This window comes from Hirundo rustica, chromosome 7 (assembly GCF_015227805.2).
Source record: "Hirundo rustica isolate bHirRus1 chromosome 7, bHirRus1.pri.v3, whole genome shotgun sequence".
Classification (NCBI taxonomy): Eukaryota; Metazoa; Chordata; class Aves; order Passeriformes; family Hirundinidae; genus Hirundo; species Hirundo rustica.
In genome coordinates, this window is record NC_053456.1 from 27,451,657 (window position 1) to 27,468,410 (window position 16,754).

The 16,754-nt window shown below is 43.6% G+C and overlaps 1 protein-coding gene across 5 annotated transcripts in view; it reads left to right on the forward strand.

Annotated features, from left to right (window-relative positions):
* SATB2 (SATB homeobox 2) overlaps positions 1-16,754 on the forward strand; it is a 130,333-nt gene that overhangs the window by 77,306 nt on the left and 36,273 nt on the right. For all 5 annotated transcript variants that reach the window (XM_040070059.2, XM_040070062.2, XM_040070058.2 and 2 more), the window contains 2 exons: positions 10,476-10,688; positions 15,249-15,404. In XM_040070059.2, the coding sequence (XP_039925993.1) occupies positions 10,476-10,688; positions 15,249-15,404 (369 nt within the window). The remainder of the gene's footprint in view (positions 1-10,475; positions 10,689-15,248; positions 15,405-16,754) is intronic.

Here is a 16,754-nt window from a genome sequence, read left to right on the forward strand (position 1 = left end):
TGCCTCTGAGGTACAGAGAGATGTGTGTTTCACTCTGGAAAGGTTTGGGTTTGTTGCATTTCACAGAAGTGCTGGCATTGGAAACTGGAGGTCTGTTGTTTCTCCTGATGGTACCAAATAATAGATGCTGTGTGCCAGCCAGCTAATAATGGTATTAATCACTGCATTATGGGCCACTGCTTAATCTTGCTTCGTGGTAGCTCTGTGGTGCACATTAGCCTATAATTAAATATAGCTTCATGAAATATGTACTGTGAGGCTTGCTTAATAGATAAACTATTCTCTAATTTATTTTAAAGTCCAATGACCTACATACTCAATGGTGAAAAGCCCCTTCTTACTAACATTATTTCTCCCCTGAGACCTTCCATCTGAGCAAATCTGTTAAATGAAGTAGAGGAAGCTTTGATCCAAACTAGGCTAAATCCATCGGAACAAGTGGCTGACACTTGTACGTATGCGTGTGTGTGTGGGAGGGAGAACGTGAGGAGGGTCAGGAGATGGAGAGATGAAATTGTATGGTTTGTGAAACATCCAAATCTTCCTCTTAAAGTTGGAAATGCGTTAACTGAAGACAATGTTTGCTTATACCTGTGGCCATGTTGTCTGCACACATGAAAACAAAGCACTTCATGCTCTGTGACAAGTTCTGTGTATTTCCTGGAGCACAGTGCTCCCACTGAAGTGGAGACTGGACATCAGGCTGCTGTATGCACAGGAGAGCTGCCCATGCTGTTTGGTGAGGACTGGCCCAGGCTGAGCTAGGCATGAAGAGGGTTTCTTTCAAACAGAAAGTCCCAAAGTGAACATTTTCCTATTCATCTGAAAGTGGGAATGACCAACCCTTGACTTGCCTGCAGTTGCACCAGAAGTTGGGGCAACACCCAGTATGAATGAAGAGCCCTCAAAGTGTATATGCCTGATTTTTAGTAAGTGTCTTGGGCTAACCTCTGCTTTTTGTATTTAGAGACTTAGTGTCATAATTTTAATTCACACTATCGTGGAATCTAAATACCTATTTATTCACTACATGGGACGGGTAGAAGCACATCCACAGAGACAGTATAATTATTACTTTTCAATAAGTAAGAAATTCCTACACAACCTTCAAAATGATTTAAAATGCTGGTGCACACTACCATGTTTATCTAAGATGGTGTTGCCTGCAATCTGCTCAGCCATGATAAGAATGGTGCCTGTTGGAATGACACCCTCTTGGGCTCTGTGTAGCCTTCTCTGCTCTTGTGGCCTGGGGAGAGCTTGCCATGGCTAAGGAAGTTAGCAGTATTATTGGGGCAGGAGGTTCAGTTTCTTGCTTGTGTAATTGCATTTCTTGTGCCCAAGTTTTTTATGGCCAAGATCCTTGGCCTTGGTTCCCTCTTGCCTCTGAGCCCTAAGTCAGAAGAATGTGTTGTTTACTGAAATAGTTTGTTCCTTCTGCTCAGACTGCTGCTCTGGGCTATCAGCTCTCTAATGGAAAGCTAGGCATCCATATCTGGACCTTAAAAAACTGCATGCAGGAGTGTGAGTGGGTTTGAATTGAAGGCAGACAGCTTTATGAGTCCCATCAGACACCTGAGAGTTAGATAGTCGTACCTGATACCTTTAAAATGGAAGGCATCTTCGTAAGGCATGTAGACATGAAAGCTGAGCTGTAGGCTGAAGTTGTTATTAAAACAGTCATTTGTGAAATGTTTGATTTCTGTAGGACTTTCAGACATTTTCTGATTGTATAAAGGCATTTGATCTTGAGGAAAAAAACCAAGGAAAATTCTGATTAATACTGCAAATCTGTAAGAGAATTACAGCTGTCAGAGCAGGTGTGCCTCATACTTGGAATTGCCCTGTGCACATATTTGAAAGCAGTCAAAGCTCATGAGTGAAGGAACTGCCTGCAGTATACAGACTCTATGGGGTGAGGAGGTTGTAGTGCACAGAGGGAGCTGGTGTCTCTCCTTGGTCTCAAACACTGAAGTCAGAAGGCTGTCAGTACGGTGCAGTACTGCTCCAGTGCAGGCTGAAGTTTTCAAAAAATGCCTACTTGGCTGAAGCCTGCATTGTTTTACATGAGGATGACTTCTAGGTGGTGGGTGGCCCCTGAAAAGATGAGCACCACATTGGCCACTGGACGTACTCTGAAATGAGAAGCAGGACCCTTGGCCTGATGGTCAAGGCTATGGACTTCCTCCTGGAGGAGAATACACACATGGAGTTTGGCCCATCCTCGGGGCAGAGTCCTTGTACCATCCTGCAGTTTATTGTCTCCTAAATTAGCATTCAGATTGTAACCAAAAGTTATAATAACCGGAACTTGCTAATTGCAGGTTGTAATGTTTTGATAAATTGGTATGTGATGTTGTTTACAGGAAAAAGTAGGACTATAAGAGGACTACTTTAAAGGAAATGCATGAATATTGCTCTCTTGGATTTACCTTGTGCTTTGCTGGAAAGCTTTTCAGCATATCTGGAGGGGCTGAAGTCACACTCTTCAAAATACAAACTGGAAAATAGGTAATTTGAATCCTGTTCTGCATAAAGAAAATGAACATCTTCTCCTTGTTTGCTCAGCATTCGTCTTTGCTGCAGGCTCATGGAGTTGCAGTCAGGACAGTTTATTGGGCTTTTTGTAAGAGTCCAGACAGTTTAAATCACTTGATCAGTGAACTGCTGCTCTCCTCGGGAGTGCTCAGTGGACTGCAAAGCCTACAAGACTGAAGGAGTTTCAGTTTGTATCTTTTTTTTCAAGTATCTTGTTTCTTACCAGTGTTGTGACATAATAGCCAAAACTAGTAAAATGTTTGGGCAAGTGGCCAGTGCTTGTTTAACTGAACAGCCTCCTAAACTGGAAATATGCTTGAATCTGAGGCTTTTTAAATCAAGTCGTTGTGGGGCAAGGTACAAAGAGAGCTGGATAAAAACACCAGTGTGTTCAGGCTTCTTGTAACTTTCTTCCCAAAGAGCACTGCTCCCTCCTTCCTGCCCTGAGTAGCTCCATGTGGGAGCGTTGGCTTCCCAGCCTGCAGATGGGAAAGCAGCACACCCCCAGCTCAGCTCCTGCCTGGGTAGCTGGTGCCAGCCACGTCTCTTTGGATTAAAGGAAGTAACAGCCTGAGGAGGAGAAAACTCCACCAGCTTCAGATGCTGTGAAGTTTATGATGAAGTAAGCTGCACTGATCCTCCTTGTCCAAGGGATTTGGTCACACCTTGGCTGCAGGTGTGGGTTGAGGCATAGGGGAGCACAGGATTGATGCTGGGTGTTACCCCAACTTCTGGTGCAACTGCAGGCAAGTCAAGGGTTCTGCAGTGAGGAAGAGGGAAATAACATTTGTTGGCGTACAAAGGTGTCACTGGTCACCTGTAGAGGGTTTGGGGGCTCTGACAGCAGGAGTGTGGTTGCTAAGGATGGAGGGCTGTGGGTTGTGGTGCTTCGTTTTAATTCTGCTTTCTTTGGCAAAATTCCCCCAAATGGAAGTGGGTTCAGAAGAGTGTCCTCTGTAGGGCATTAGGATCAGAAATACGGTTTGTTGAAATAACTGACTCTTCCACCTCTGTTTGCTTGTGAGCCAAATCCTGGACAGAATTCATTTTGCATGTAATTTTCCCTTTAACTCAAATGAGAGGAACACAAGGAGCTTTAATTCTCTGCCTGGTATCTAGTGAGGCAGTCATGCTGCATTCATTGCTATGGTGTCTGCCCCATTGTGCACAAACTTTCAATTAGCACGGCTTCTGGTTTGGGTTTTTGGGGGGATTTTTGGTTGGTTTTTACCCTCATAGAAAACTCTCTCTTGTAGCATGAAACCCTTTCATGCTGCCTGCTTGTTTTATTCTTGGGTGTAATGTGGCACAAGCAGCGTTCTGTTACACACAGGAAAGAAGGCAGTCTGTAAGGGAAGTGCTTACTTTAATAAATTGCAGATTTTTGGTACATGGGATATTTGTTCCAATAGTGGGTTTTGCGCTGCCCAAAATTTCAGTTTCAATTAGCTTAATTGTATTCAATAGGCTGAATGAAAAGATCTTAAGTAGCATGTGAGTCAGGCTTTCAGAATGTGTTCTTGTAGGAGGTGGCTTCTGCCTGCTCAGCTGATGCACAGGAGTCCTGAGCCTTGGAAGCAAAGGCACAGATCTGCAGTGTGCACAGGCTGTGTGTCTTTGCTCATTTTTCAGCGTATATCAGGATACAGGTCTGACACGCATGTCATATAAATGGTGGCACTTTGTGGCTGCAGGTGGTGGGTCTTTTCTCTGCCTCCTTTTCCACATGCATCCACATTCAGATCCGCATGCACATCCTGTCTTTCCTCATAAAAACAGATACCATAATAAAAAAGAGGCTTTATTAAACTAATGCAATAAAGCCGTTTTCTTTGAGGATTTAAACACTTCATTTTTAATAATAAAAATCCAATTGTCATTGTTGCACCCTGTATAAGTTTTATTCAAATCAGCCTGTAAATGCTTTGTGCCTAAGCAGCTCTCTCCTGAGATGTATGTATTTTAGCATTAGTTAAATGAGTTTAAGAACAAGGCACATACTCTGGCTGTAGGCACTGAATCTGGAGATCAGAAGATTTCTTCTAAGTGAAGGACTGATGTGGTGGGTACGCTGAAATGTACTGGGAGACTGTTGGTCTTCCATTCACAGAGAGTTAGCCTCAGTCGGAGTCCTCAGAGTTCTGAGGTTTGTAAAACTGATACAAATATAGCACCACACATTTTGACTATTGAGAAAGAAGAGCTGGACAGGGAACAGGGTACAAAAACACTTTTGCCTGATGGAAACTGTGACAGAATGGATGTGAAGGTGCTTGGTTTGGCTAACCACTCAAAATTTTCCACTGATTATCTAAAGCAATTCTGTTCAGGAAAATTGGACTGGATAGATTGCCAGGATAAGCATTTCTGATAGACTTCCAGCACTTCTGCTTCATATCCTAGCTAGAATTAGGAAGAGATGCAAGGGAATGGAAACAAAGCAGTGAGCATTTGAAAATGAACTTGAGTCCCAAGAAGCCTACAAGTACTTCATATAGAGGTTCTTGGCGAGTGCTGTATACTTAGAGGCAAAGAAAGTATGTTGTAATTGTTGAATATGTCTTGTTCAGCCCAGAGGACAATACTGAAGGTGAGACCTGGAATGAGTGCAGGTAGACAGGGATGGTGTGGTAAAATCCTGCTTTGACGTGAGAAGAGCACAGCGGGTGGAAATGCTTTATTCCATGAAGGCTTGTGAGAAGTCAGTGCTTCTGCTGCAGAGCTCTTGGACTGGCCTGCTGCGTCCAGCTTGCAACTGCAAGTAGTGGACAACTATAAATATTAAAAAACTGTATATCATTTTAGCCTGGCAAAATCAAGTTTGTTACTGTACTCTCAAAATGCAGTCATGATGTAGTTCAGTAGAAGCGCATAGCTAACCAGGGCTTCCCTGGGTGCTGCCTTCCTTGCTGGAAACAGGCCTTGTGTGCTGAGGGGGGACGGGTTGGCATCACTGACCTTTAGGATCCAGATGTTGAAATTTAATAAATCTCTACATTTTGTCACCCTTCTCAGGGTCACATCTATCCCTGATGGAAAGCAGAATAGCTTTTCTATAGAGACTTGTCAGTGCAAGTGCAGGGCTTAAAAGTACTTGGAACTTTAAGCACTGCAGAAGCAATATTTTTCTAGTATTTCAGCATTTTCTCTGTTGCTTTTGGCCATAGCTGAAGTATGGAGAGGCACAATTAGACTGAAAGTCTGAAAAAGTGTTTATGCTTTTTCAGTCCTTCATATATATAATTTCCTTATACAGAACATATAAACTGAGGTTTAGCACATTAGTTGGGTTTATTTAAATTTTTTGTCTTGGCCAGTGTTTTAATTGTCCAAAGTCTATTCTGAACCTCTTTAACATTAGTGCCTGGTTTTGTAGTCAAATGGCTTAGGTCTGTAAGAGGGAGAGAAGGGTGACTTCTATCCAAGTCATCAAACCTGATGTGTGTGAGGCCCTGTCCAGTGCTTGGGAGTCTCCTGCTGCCTGATGGCCTTCGTCCTCCTCTGTCCCCGGGACACGAGTGCCTGGGCTGCACTCCAGCAGCTGCCTCGCCCCCATCCAGATTGCTTTTCAAAAGTTCTGCTTGCAAAATTGTCCTGCCTTTGGTCCCTGGTAGCGCAGTCTGCTGTCCCACTGAGATCTCACCGACAGCCTTTCCAGAAGCCCTTTGGGAAGGGGGCACAGAAGCTTTGCTCACCACCTGTGTGCTCTGGTCAAGCCTGTGTTTGCCTCCAAGGCTGGTCAGTTGGTCCGCTGGGTGTCGGAGTCAGTTGGAATAACACTCGTTCTACATTGTAAGAAGCTGCTTAAAAAAAGATTAGGTGCCAGTGAGGTTTTGGGTTGTTTGTCCTGGAAATCCTGTAGTTAATAAAAGTAAAAGAAGTTCACAAATGGGGTTGCACAGAATAAATGCAAAGCAAACCCCTGTGACAGGGACTTTGCTGGCCTGAAGGGCCTGCATTTCAGCTAGTTTAAAAAAACACGGTCAAAATTACTCCTGCCTTAAATAGATTCGGTGACTTTCTTGTTTTGATTGGACATGTACTTTTCTTCTCCACCACAGGTATTATTTTCTTAAAGCCAGTTATGGATCCAGTGTGTAATTTTAAAAATAGCGCAAGTTCCAAGGGTAAACCAGGCTGTGCAGAGCCCTTGTCTCAGGGTGATCACACCCCTCGTTTGCAAGCACAGCCTGTGTGAACATTAAACTTCATCAGTTGCCTCTTCAGCAGCCGGTTTAAAAATGATGCAGAGGAGTGGAAAAGCAAAGATATTATCAAGCTACGTGTCCTAAAATGTATCCTGGGAGCTGTGTTCTATGTAGAAGATCTGTTTGGCTATTTAAAGTCAGACTGAGGCTTTCTAGTCCCTGAAGATGATCTTTTAGGTTTGCAGAATTGGTCACTCTGCAAACCGTCAGTTTTTTAATTTTTATTTTTTAATATGTGAGATGGAAGTAAGTTGGAATGAGCTAATTTAGCCAATGGAATTTTATAAGAAATCTATGAATGCTGTGGATTTCCCTCCCTCACCCCCTCCAGCAGAAACATAATTTGCAGAAATGAAAACAGTCTCTGGCTGCCTTTAGGGTTTTCTCAAAAATAGAAACAGTAGGGTTTGTCTGGCTGGGCCAGTTTCCTCACCACACACCTGGTGTATATCACTTTAAAAAATACATTATGCCTCATTAAATTACAATTAAATGAAATCATGATCATTTGTTTTTCTGGAAGGAAGATGTTTTGCATATTGAAAGCCTAATTTGTTGCAGGTGACAAAAAGGCTGAACAGATTATTTAATATCACTTTATTTTTTATAATGTTGCTCACTGGTTAGTTTGCGTATACTTCAGTAGCTCGGAATTACATTATTGTAAACGTTATTGCTCTCAAGACGCTTTATTTTATTGTCCTCCCTTATCACTCAGCTATCTGCTGCTGCTGCTGTTTACCGGCATTGTTATCTTCAGTTGCAGGAGGACACGAGATTTGTCCCTCATGAGTCAGTTTTCTTATTAGCTCTCCTGCTGTTTACATGGTTCCTAAGCTGCCAAATCACTTAGAGGAGCTGCAGAAAAACCCCCTTGGCAGCCAGCTTTCCTACCTGTGGTCCTGGAGCAGGGCACGGGGAGCAGGGCTCGCCCCTGCCAGCGGCTCCTGTGTCGCGGTGTCCCCCCCGGAGCAGGAGTCAGCCTTAGGAGGAGATGCTCCCAGCCTGCTGATGGAACAGCAGTGCTGCAAAATACTGCTGCGTCCCTCTGGCAGGTCAGGATGAGACCCTCGTGGAAGCAGGAGCGCAGGCACCAAATCTACCGCGTGATAAGATGTTTCTGGTGATAAATCAGAGCCTTCAGGCACGAGGGTCGGTTTGTCAGGCAGTGAGATACCTCTTAGTGCCATGACCAAGCCACTCGTACCTGTGAGTCTGATTTACATACACAGTCAATGACTGCACAGAAAAGTAATTGCTGGCATGCTTTCACATATGTTTCTGCTCTCCATTTTTGAAATTGGACCATAAATTTAGTGAGGCTAAAATGGGAGGGAGAAAAAACTGTCTTAGAGCCAGCTCCAGTAGCTTTCAGGTCCCCTTCTTTCATACTAAACTCAATAATTTTTGAAGTTGAGTTTTTCTTTTAAAAAGAAGTTTTATATATTTATCCTTTCAAAGACACAGGAAATTGGAAATTTAGAGAATTGGTGGATCTGGTATTTCCTTTATTTGCTGCATTTGAAGAATTTTTCACTGACTCTAGGGGACAATTTTAATAAAGACTTGCATCGGTCTTGGAATCATGCAGGTTGTGGCTTCAAGCCCCTGTATGTCCTTTTTTGGTTAATCTCCCCCAGCCTATGAGCCTGTCAAACTTCAGAAAGCTTTTCAGAATGTCCTTAGCTTCTCTGAGAGGTGGTAAATCCTGAAGAAGAAGCCAGGTATGAGCATGCAGTTGTGTTGAGGTCACACAAAATACCAGAGGACAGCCCAGCACTGCAACTTCTTGCAATCTTTTTCCCAGAGAGCAGATCTTTTTCACCAGCCAGCATCTCCCTCGCATCCCACTTCTTAGTGGTGCTAACCATGATTCCATTCCTTCTTCAGTCCTTCTGGTGCCCACACTGATCATTGCAGAAAAATGTAATTGGGAGTTGATTATGTAGATGAGGAGCTGAAAAGACGGGGGCTACCCTCAGGTTGTGTGTGGAGCTCGCTTAGAGCACTTGTGGTATAAACTCTGCTGAAGTAGAGGTCTCACATGTGTATTTTAGTATAGGTATTTAATAGCAGATAAATGCAGATGCAGGTACATCATTAGTTGGTCAGTTTTGGCAGGAAGACTGGTAAATAAGGTCAGTATATACTAAAAATGTCGGCATTTGCTTAATTGGCCAACTGTAGTGACAGTGTTTTTAGCAAGGCTTTTTGAAGGAGGCTCTCTGATATGGAAGAAAATAAATGAGAACTAAGCATTACAGGGCTTGGGGTGCGTGGTTGCTCTCTAGTAACATTTTTGTGACAAGAAAGGAGTAAGCCTTGCCTATCTTTGGGAAGCGGCTTGCCTGGGTCCTGGCTGTGAAGTAACCGCAAAACACTCGTGTCAACAGCCGCAGCGGGGCCGTGTCGGGGTCTGCAGGGTCCTGCTGAGCTGCTCCTCTGCCAGAGCAGGCCAAGGTGAGCCCTCCCAGCTCCAACTGGGATTTCACCCGGCTTCTGCGGCCGGCATTGCAGCCAGCCTCCGGCTTGTGACAGGAGAGAGGTGGGAACGGTGTCAGATGGCTCAGGGAAGCATATTGGCAGAATAGCCTTCTGAAATAATGAGCACATAGAATTGCATGTTAATGTAAGATATCGTTTTGATATCATAATGATATGTTATATTAAGATATGAGTAGTCGTGATGGGCACAAATGCTCCCTTTCTGCTTCCTTGCACACCAGTAGATGAAAACAGGTGTAGTTCAGGAATTTGCTGTTGCTGCTATTTGGAATGGAGTCCCAGTTGCTGAAGTGTCTGATGTGAGGGGGGACCTGGTGGCACGTGCTGTGTCCTTGGTAGTTTCTTTAGGCCCTGATCCAGACTTGTGTGCTTTGCCTTTAACTTTTAGATAATCTGTGGAACTATTGAGTGCGAGTGCGTACTCTTACACGGAAATTTAATCCCATCATTAGATTTAAGCCTCTTTTAATGACATTTTCATCTCTCCAAATCTTTTTTTTTTTTTTTTTTTTCCCCCCCTTTATTTTTTGGAAATGCTGTGTAATGGCTTTTGTAAAAACTGAGTTAATATGGTGTTCATTTATGGTTGCAATGTGAAGCCTGTGGCATTTTAAAGTGAGGCATGAAAGAATGGGTTAAATCCCTGAAGCTAGATTCGAAGGTTTTATTATTGCTTCATTTTTCTTTCAGAAATGACTGTCCAAACTGAAATGAGCGGACTGTAACATCAAAACCCAGCCAAACATTTTTCTTTATAAACCTCCTGCACTGTTTAAATGTCGAAACTAAATTTACCAACCTTGGCAGATTTGTCAAAGATGAGCAGAATTGCCAAGTGTTCCCAGCTTCAAGTAAGAAGAGAAAGAGAGAGAGAGATCTAACAGCTCCTAAAATATTTGCAGCAAGCACCTGGTGATAACTGCAGTTTCTTCTAACCAGTGCACCTACCTTCCTATCCAGCATCTCCACACTCAGAAGCTTATTACTGTGCCAGAATAGGACAGTCCCAAAATAAGCCCCAGCCCCCAGAAGACAAACACTTTCCTACAAAATATCCCCTCAGGGAGAGCCCATGAGATTCTGATGTAGATTCTCAGTATTACAACCCAGCTGGTTACACTAAACAAATTTTTAAAAACCAAAGAAACCCATCAACGCATGACTGCCTTTTTTTTTTTTTTTTTTTTTTTTTTTTTTTTTTTTTTTTTTTTTTTTTTAAACCAGGGTTTGTTGTCAGAGATCCTGCGTAAAGAAGAAGACCCTAGGACAGCCTCCCAGTCCCTCCTGGTAAACTTACGGGCGATGCAGAATTTCCTCAACTTGCCTGACTCGGAGCGGGATCGTATCTATCAGGATGAGAGAGAGAGAAGTATGAACCCAAACGTGAGCATGGTGTCTTCAGCTGCCAGCAGCCCAAGCTCCTCCAGAACACCCCAGGTAAGATGCAATCCCTTGCTACCCATTCGTTGTCTGGATAATTCCAAGAAGGGAGGTTTTTTCCTACCCTTCCCCTGTCTGTTGATCCCTTTGCCCAGATAAGTTGTGGAAAACCTTTTGTAAGGTTTTGGAGTGGCTGTTAAGAGACATTTAGTGGATGTCCACAAGAGACTGTGATGATCATTCTGTCTTTAATCAAGACCATAAATGCAAAAGAATATGTAACAGTAGTGCCTGGAAGAGTGCATGTGGACATTACATACAGGCTGTTGATATATGTCCATTAAATGGCTTTTAGAGAATATATTACGGAAAGACAGTGCATGTAGCTTTTTACCTGTGTCCATTACCTTCTTCAGAACATGGGAAATTTCTGGGCTTCTGGTTCATATATGTTGCCATAAAAAGTGTCTAGTGAGCAGAGGCTGATAGTGCATTAGATAGAAGTTGTTAGAAAATACTGTGCTCCGTATTGTGTATAGGAAATCGCAGTCCTTGCGTTAGAGGTTTTTCCAAGTAAATGTTTGAGGTACAGAGAATGGAGATGGACAGCGTGCTGGGAAGGAGGATGATGCTTAGAGCTCCCAAGCAGCTGTTATCTCATTGACTTAACTGCTTGTGTTTATTAACGTGCTGCTGCCGCCCACTCTTCCCTGGGTGTTCCTTTGCACTAAGGAACTTTCCACAAACTACACTGTAGTAGTCATCCCCCCTTGTACCAGGCTGATGCAGTCCCACATGTGTACTCTGGCACAGGGCTGCTGATGAACTCCTGTCATGATATTTGCCTGACCTGAGTGATCTTTCTGACAGTACAGACATGATGTGTCAGTTCTAGCACTTTACTGATCTGTAGTAAATGGGCCCATGTAACCCTTCTAATAATATCAGTGATCACTTCTCACTGAGTTCTGTAGTCACAGCTGCTAAAAGTAAGCAAGTAAGCAAGCAAGCACTGCTGGGGGCAGTGAAGTTTCACATTCAAACTGACCATCCTTAGGGAAGGTGTGTTGATTTTGTAGAAGCTGTTGAGGTTGTTCAGTTTAACCACGACATGTTGGTGCACTTCACTGAACAAATGATGTAAAGAACTGTTTTCACTAAAAACAAGCCTATCCTGCTGACCCAAATTTGACACTGAATTTTCATTACATGGGAAACTCATTGTATGCTCATTATCTTTTTAAGTTACCTTTAAGTGACAAAATATATAGGGATTTTAATAGTGGGTACACTATTTTACTATTTAAACAGTGTAGCCGCTTTCTGCATTGATATTGATTCATTAAAGAATTAGCTTACTCCTGCTTTTATTTGTTGCAGTAGGTTTTGTACTGGAATCAAGCGCAGAAAGGAAATTGAGAGTTAAGATGCAATCTGGTGAGAATAAAAACTGGATCTCATGCCCTGTTTCATTCCTGTGTTGAAATATGACTTTTTCCCGTGTTCTAGCCACAGCTAGAACATAATTTAAAATAATGGAATTTTTGCCTGCCTTTGTAAGAGCTAAATGTTGCTAGAAAACGGTACTCTAGAAGTATAAACCAGCACGTACTTGCCTTATTTCAGCTTGAAGAGTCCAACAGAATATTGTGAGGTTTTTGATCAGCAAAGGCAGCACACAAAGGTTTGTGTACCCAGTGCTCGCCTCGTGCCCGCTGTGTAACATTTCCCCAGCCCTCAGAGGGCCAGCACCAGTCAGCACAGGTGCTGTTTTGACAACTTGGACACCTCTGCAAATGAGGCTCTTCCCAGCTCCCGGGCAGGCAGCACGGCTACTGCGCTTCCCCATATGCCTGCTATTCGTCCTGACGAGACAAATGCCGTCCTCGCAGGCAGCGCGGCGATCCCGGCAGCGTCAGCTCCCCAGGCAGCTCTCTTACCTACCCTGGAGCGGGGTGCTTTGGGGCAGCAGCGGTAGGAGCTGTACCAGCCTTGCAGGAACTGTGTCAGTGTGCCAGAGAAGGTGGTGGAATGGCAGTTGGAAACGTGGTTTCCATAGATACCGATATCTGCGGCGATGCTTTCAGGATTGATTGTGCTGGGTAGGAGAGGAATGGCAGATACCTGTGGAAATGCTCGTGCTGGGGCTGGCGTGCAGGCAGCTGTAAGGGCATGCAAGGTAACCCAGCTCATCTCTCTGCCTGAGCCAGTCCCAAGGCACCCTTTTGTGGTATCCCTGGCTCAGGACCTACCTTGAGGTGAGAACAAGAGATTGATCCAGAAAATGGGGTACAGTTGCTGTGGGGAGGATGCTCTGAGTTGCTGGGAGTTGTGTGCACACAGAACCCCAGCAGTAAGAGGCTGGGTTGCAGTGCTCTGGCACTGTGATTGTGAGCATTTTTTCTTTTTTTCCCCACTGTTTGCAATAAGATGTTTCAACAGTGGCAAATTCCTTCTTACTGTCAAGACCAGCTTTGAATCTAGGCCTTTAACATTAAATACTTTATTTTAGTGACTTTTGCTTGGTATTTGCCCTTCCCAGTGATTAAATAAAATATAGTGCAGCTTTCAGGGTGTGCAGGGCAGGCTTTTTCCTGACATGTGGCTGTGGACTTAAAAGTATAGGGGACCCATGCAGGATGGGGTTATATTTTAAGTCTTTCTTTTACATGCTAATTTTGTTCTTCTCAGGATCTTAGACATCCATAACAGCCTTTGAGGCCATGGTGACCTCGGCTGCTGTGCTAGCCAAAGGCTCCAGTGCCTGGGAAGATTTTATACCCGACAAGTCTCCATTAAATCAGTCCTGACAGACTTGGACAGTCCTTTTCCTTTTCATGAACTCTTTGTTGTTTTCTTACATTTCCCACAATTGCCCTAACTCTCGTCTATCTGTAAGCATTGAATTTCAGGGCGGGGTGTGCCTGTTGGTCCCTGTGTTGCCATGGCCTGTGGATGGCAGTGGTTTAGTCCTGGCCTCCTGGGGCATGGTGGCCGTGCTCTGCCCCAGCTGCTGTCCAGCTGCCTCTGCCTGCACACGGGGCTGGCCTTAGGGAACAGGAAGATCTTACACCCTTTCTGCGTGTGTCCTGCCCGTGACAGGCAGGGAACATGCCCAGAGCGGCGCCTGCTGAGCCTGGAAAGGGAGAAAATACGCATTGGTTAAGGCTTTATCTGGAAGTCATAAGGAAGAGTGATTAGTCTAGAGGGTTGTCTTGATTGGATTTTGGCTTCATTATTAATGTGGCCTCGGTACAGAAGAGATGTCAGGAAGAGGAAGGTTTGGAGGACAACAAAATAGAAGAAGAATTATTTCAGAAGGTTTGGTTTTGCCTAGTTAACCTTCCTATTAACAAATAAACATTTGGTCATGTCTGCCTAGTTAAAAATTAACATTAGATCTACTGTAGCAGACTTCAGCTCTGACACGAAAATGGGATCCATCTGAGAAGGTTCATAATTGGGCCAAATAAGAGTGTCACTGGGGTGTATGGGTGGTTTGGGTCTGTCAGGAAGTGTGAGCTTTGCTGTTTAGGTTGTGTTCTTTCCTAAGACCTTTACGTCTCAAGACAAAACAGAGATTTTATATCAGTAACCCATGTTTCTCTTAAAAAGTGTAAGGGATGCAGTGATCAGCTCTGCTATCTCTCCTCTTTGAGCCTGGGAAAGTGAATGAGATCTGCCTCCAAGGGGCAGCTGGTGTTGGGAGCGCTCAATGAGCATCACACAGCTCTCACTCCCTCTCCTGCCAGTGCATTCTGGGGACCACCAGTCCAAGGGGCTTTTAAATCCACATCCTGTAGCAGTCTTCTGAACTGCATTGATAGAAGCCTTGCAGGGGTAGTCCAGCCCAGGGAGAGTACTGGCAGCGTCCGTTATTGTCCTTCATTTGTCACAGAAGCTGATGGGAAATCATTCAATTAAAAGGAGTGCAGTGGAATACACAAAATCTCAATATGAGTTTAGGAGAATGAGGGCAGCACATCAAAGGCATGCCAAAGCCCAGCTTTATGAAATGAATTTTTTTTTTTTTTCATTTCCACTGATTTCCTAGGTGAAATTAGGTGACTGTCTGGCTAGCATAATGATGATAAGGCTGGGAAACCATACATACTCAAGTGACATACGTATAGTTTTAATAAAGGATGAGGGAGACTTGAGGGAGTGCATTAAATTGAGTAATAATTTATTATTTAGAGACCTCTACCCATTTACTCATTTTTTCTGGGAGAATTGGCTCTTCCTCCAAGGTGTAGGCCACTTTTAGAGGGAGGGGGAGAAGGTAGAGCCTGGTGGCTGTGCTGCAGTAGCTGGCTGGCAAAGCCAATGTCAGCGTGTGCCTGCAGCCCAGTGCCCCAGCTACCTATCCTGTTGTTGAGCTGCTCAGTAAACATGCTGGGAGAGGGGGAGACTTGACAGGGCCTTGCATGTCCTATAGGAATGCACTGCAATTATTTCCAATCACAATTAACCTGATTAGAATAATGGACAGGAAGTGTCCCTCTGTAGCTAATGCAGTTTGGCATCAGCTGACTGAAATCCTTTGATAATTTCTGCACAGATGGCTGGGCTGAAAGCAGCACTTTTTTAATTATTATTTTCATGGTCTCTTGGTAGGCCAAAACCTCGACACCAACAACAGACCTCCCCATTAAGGCGGACAGCGCCAACGTCAACATCACAGCTGCCATTTATGATGAGATCCAACAGGAGATGAAAAGGGCCAAGGTATCTCAAGCTCTGTTTGCCAAAGTGGCTGCCAATAAAAGTCAGGTGAGTGGTATAGGGGATTTCATTGTTGTGGGGCTTTCTGGGATTTTGTTTTTAAAGCAAACTCTGGGGTTGGGACTAGATCCATCTCTTCTTCCCACCAATAAAATTACATCTGTTCCTACAATAATAATAATAATTTTCATCTCCGGGGAGCCTGTCATGTTTGACTTTTGCCTGCCTAAGTGGTTTCCTTTTCCCTTTTGAAAGAGGCTGAGGAAAGGGTCAGTTCACAGCCAAGCTTTTTCTCCCCTTTTGTACAAAGATGTCTGTCTTTTCCCACGTGTGATACATAACTTACACCTCTGCTAGTAGGACAAGGAACTTTAAAAATGGTGGTATCCTACTCATTCAGCAGTTAATGAAATTGCTTTCTCAAGTGGTTAACTGAGGGAAGGCAATGGGAAACAGCATATTAGGCAGGTGTTTCCTTTTTAGCATGTTGTATGTGCTGCATACAGTATTGCCATGTGAATAATTCACATTGGATCCAATCATTTTTACAAAAAGGCGTGAGAAGGCGCTGCAGTGAGTTCTGCTGGATTCATTTCTACCTTACCTTGGATGTAAAAAATATATGTGGGCAAACCTAGGTCGGGGTGAAATTCTTGAAGAGAATCCATTAATTTAAAAATTTCATCCAACTCTTTAAAAAAATATATGCACCAGAAGGGATTTTGTGGAAAGGAGGACAGACAGATTTTTTTTTTTTTTTTTGAAGGGCAGCAAGTGGATTGGAGATTGTAGGAAGGAATTGTTTACTCAGTGAAAAGAGCTGCTTCTGATCCTGGATGAAATTATTCAGTTCAGCTAGGAGAGGGCATCAGTATGCACACAAAAATGCACAAATGTGCACGTGACAATGAGAGTGGGATAGAAGTATCTAGGTGCATGCACTCTGAAAAACACACACTTCCCTCTGTGCAGGGAAATGACATTATAGTCATTAAAGTAAATGTAAGGTAAACGGTTAAAAGGCATGTAAAGCAAGCATCAAAGGCTATCAAAGCACATGGGAAAGCCTTGTCCTTGTTACAGGTATTTGTGTCCTGACACATGGAGATCTGATTAATTTTTCCTTCTTCATGTAATCGTTAATTTTCTTTGCGTTTTGCTTTCTCTTGTCAAGGTGCGGGGGTTACAGTCCCTCTACCCCTCCAAACCAAATCCCAGACTCGGTATGAAATACATAAAAGGAAAATACCATGGAACCCTCTTAAACTGTTAAATGCATAAAAATCTCATGTACCACATGGCAAAATATAATGAGAACTGGAGCTGTTAAACGAATAAAGCTGTTAAAAGCATAATGCCACTTGGCACAACTACTGTGCATTTAACGGTTTTCCACTG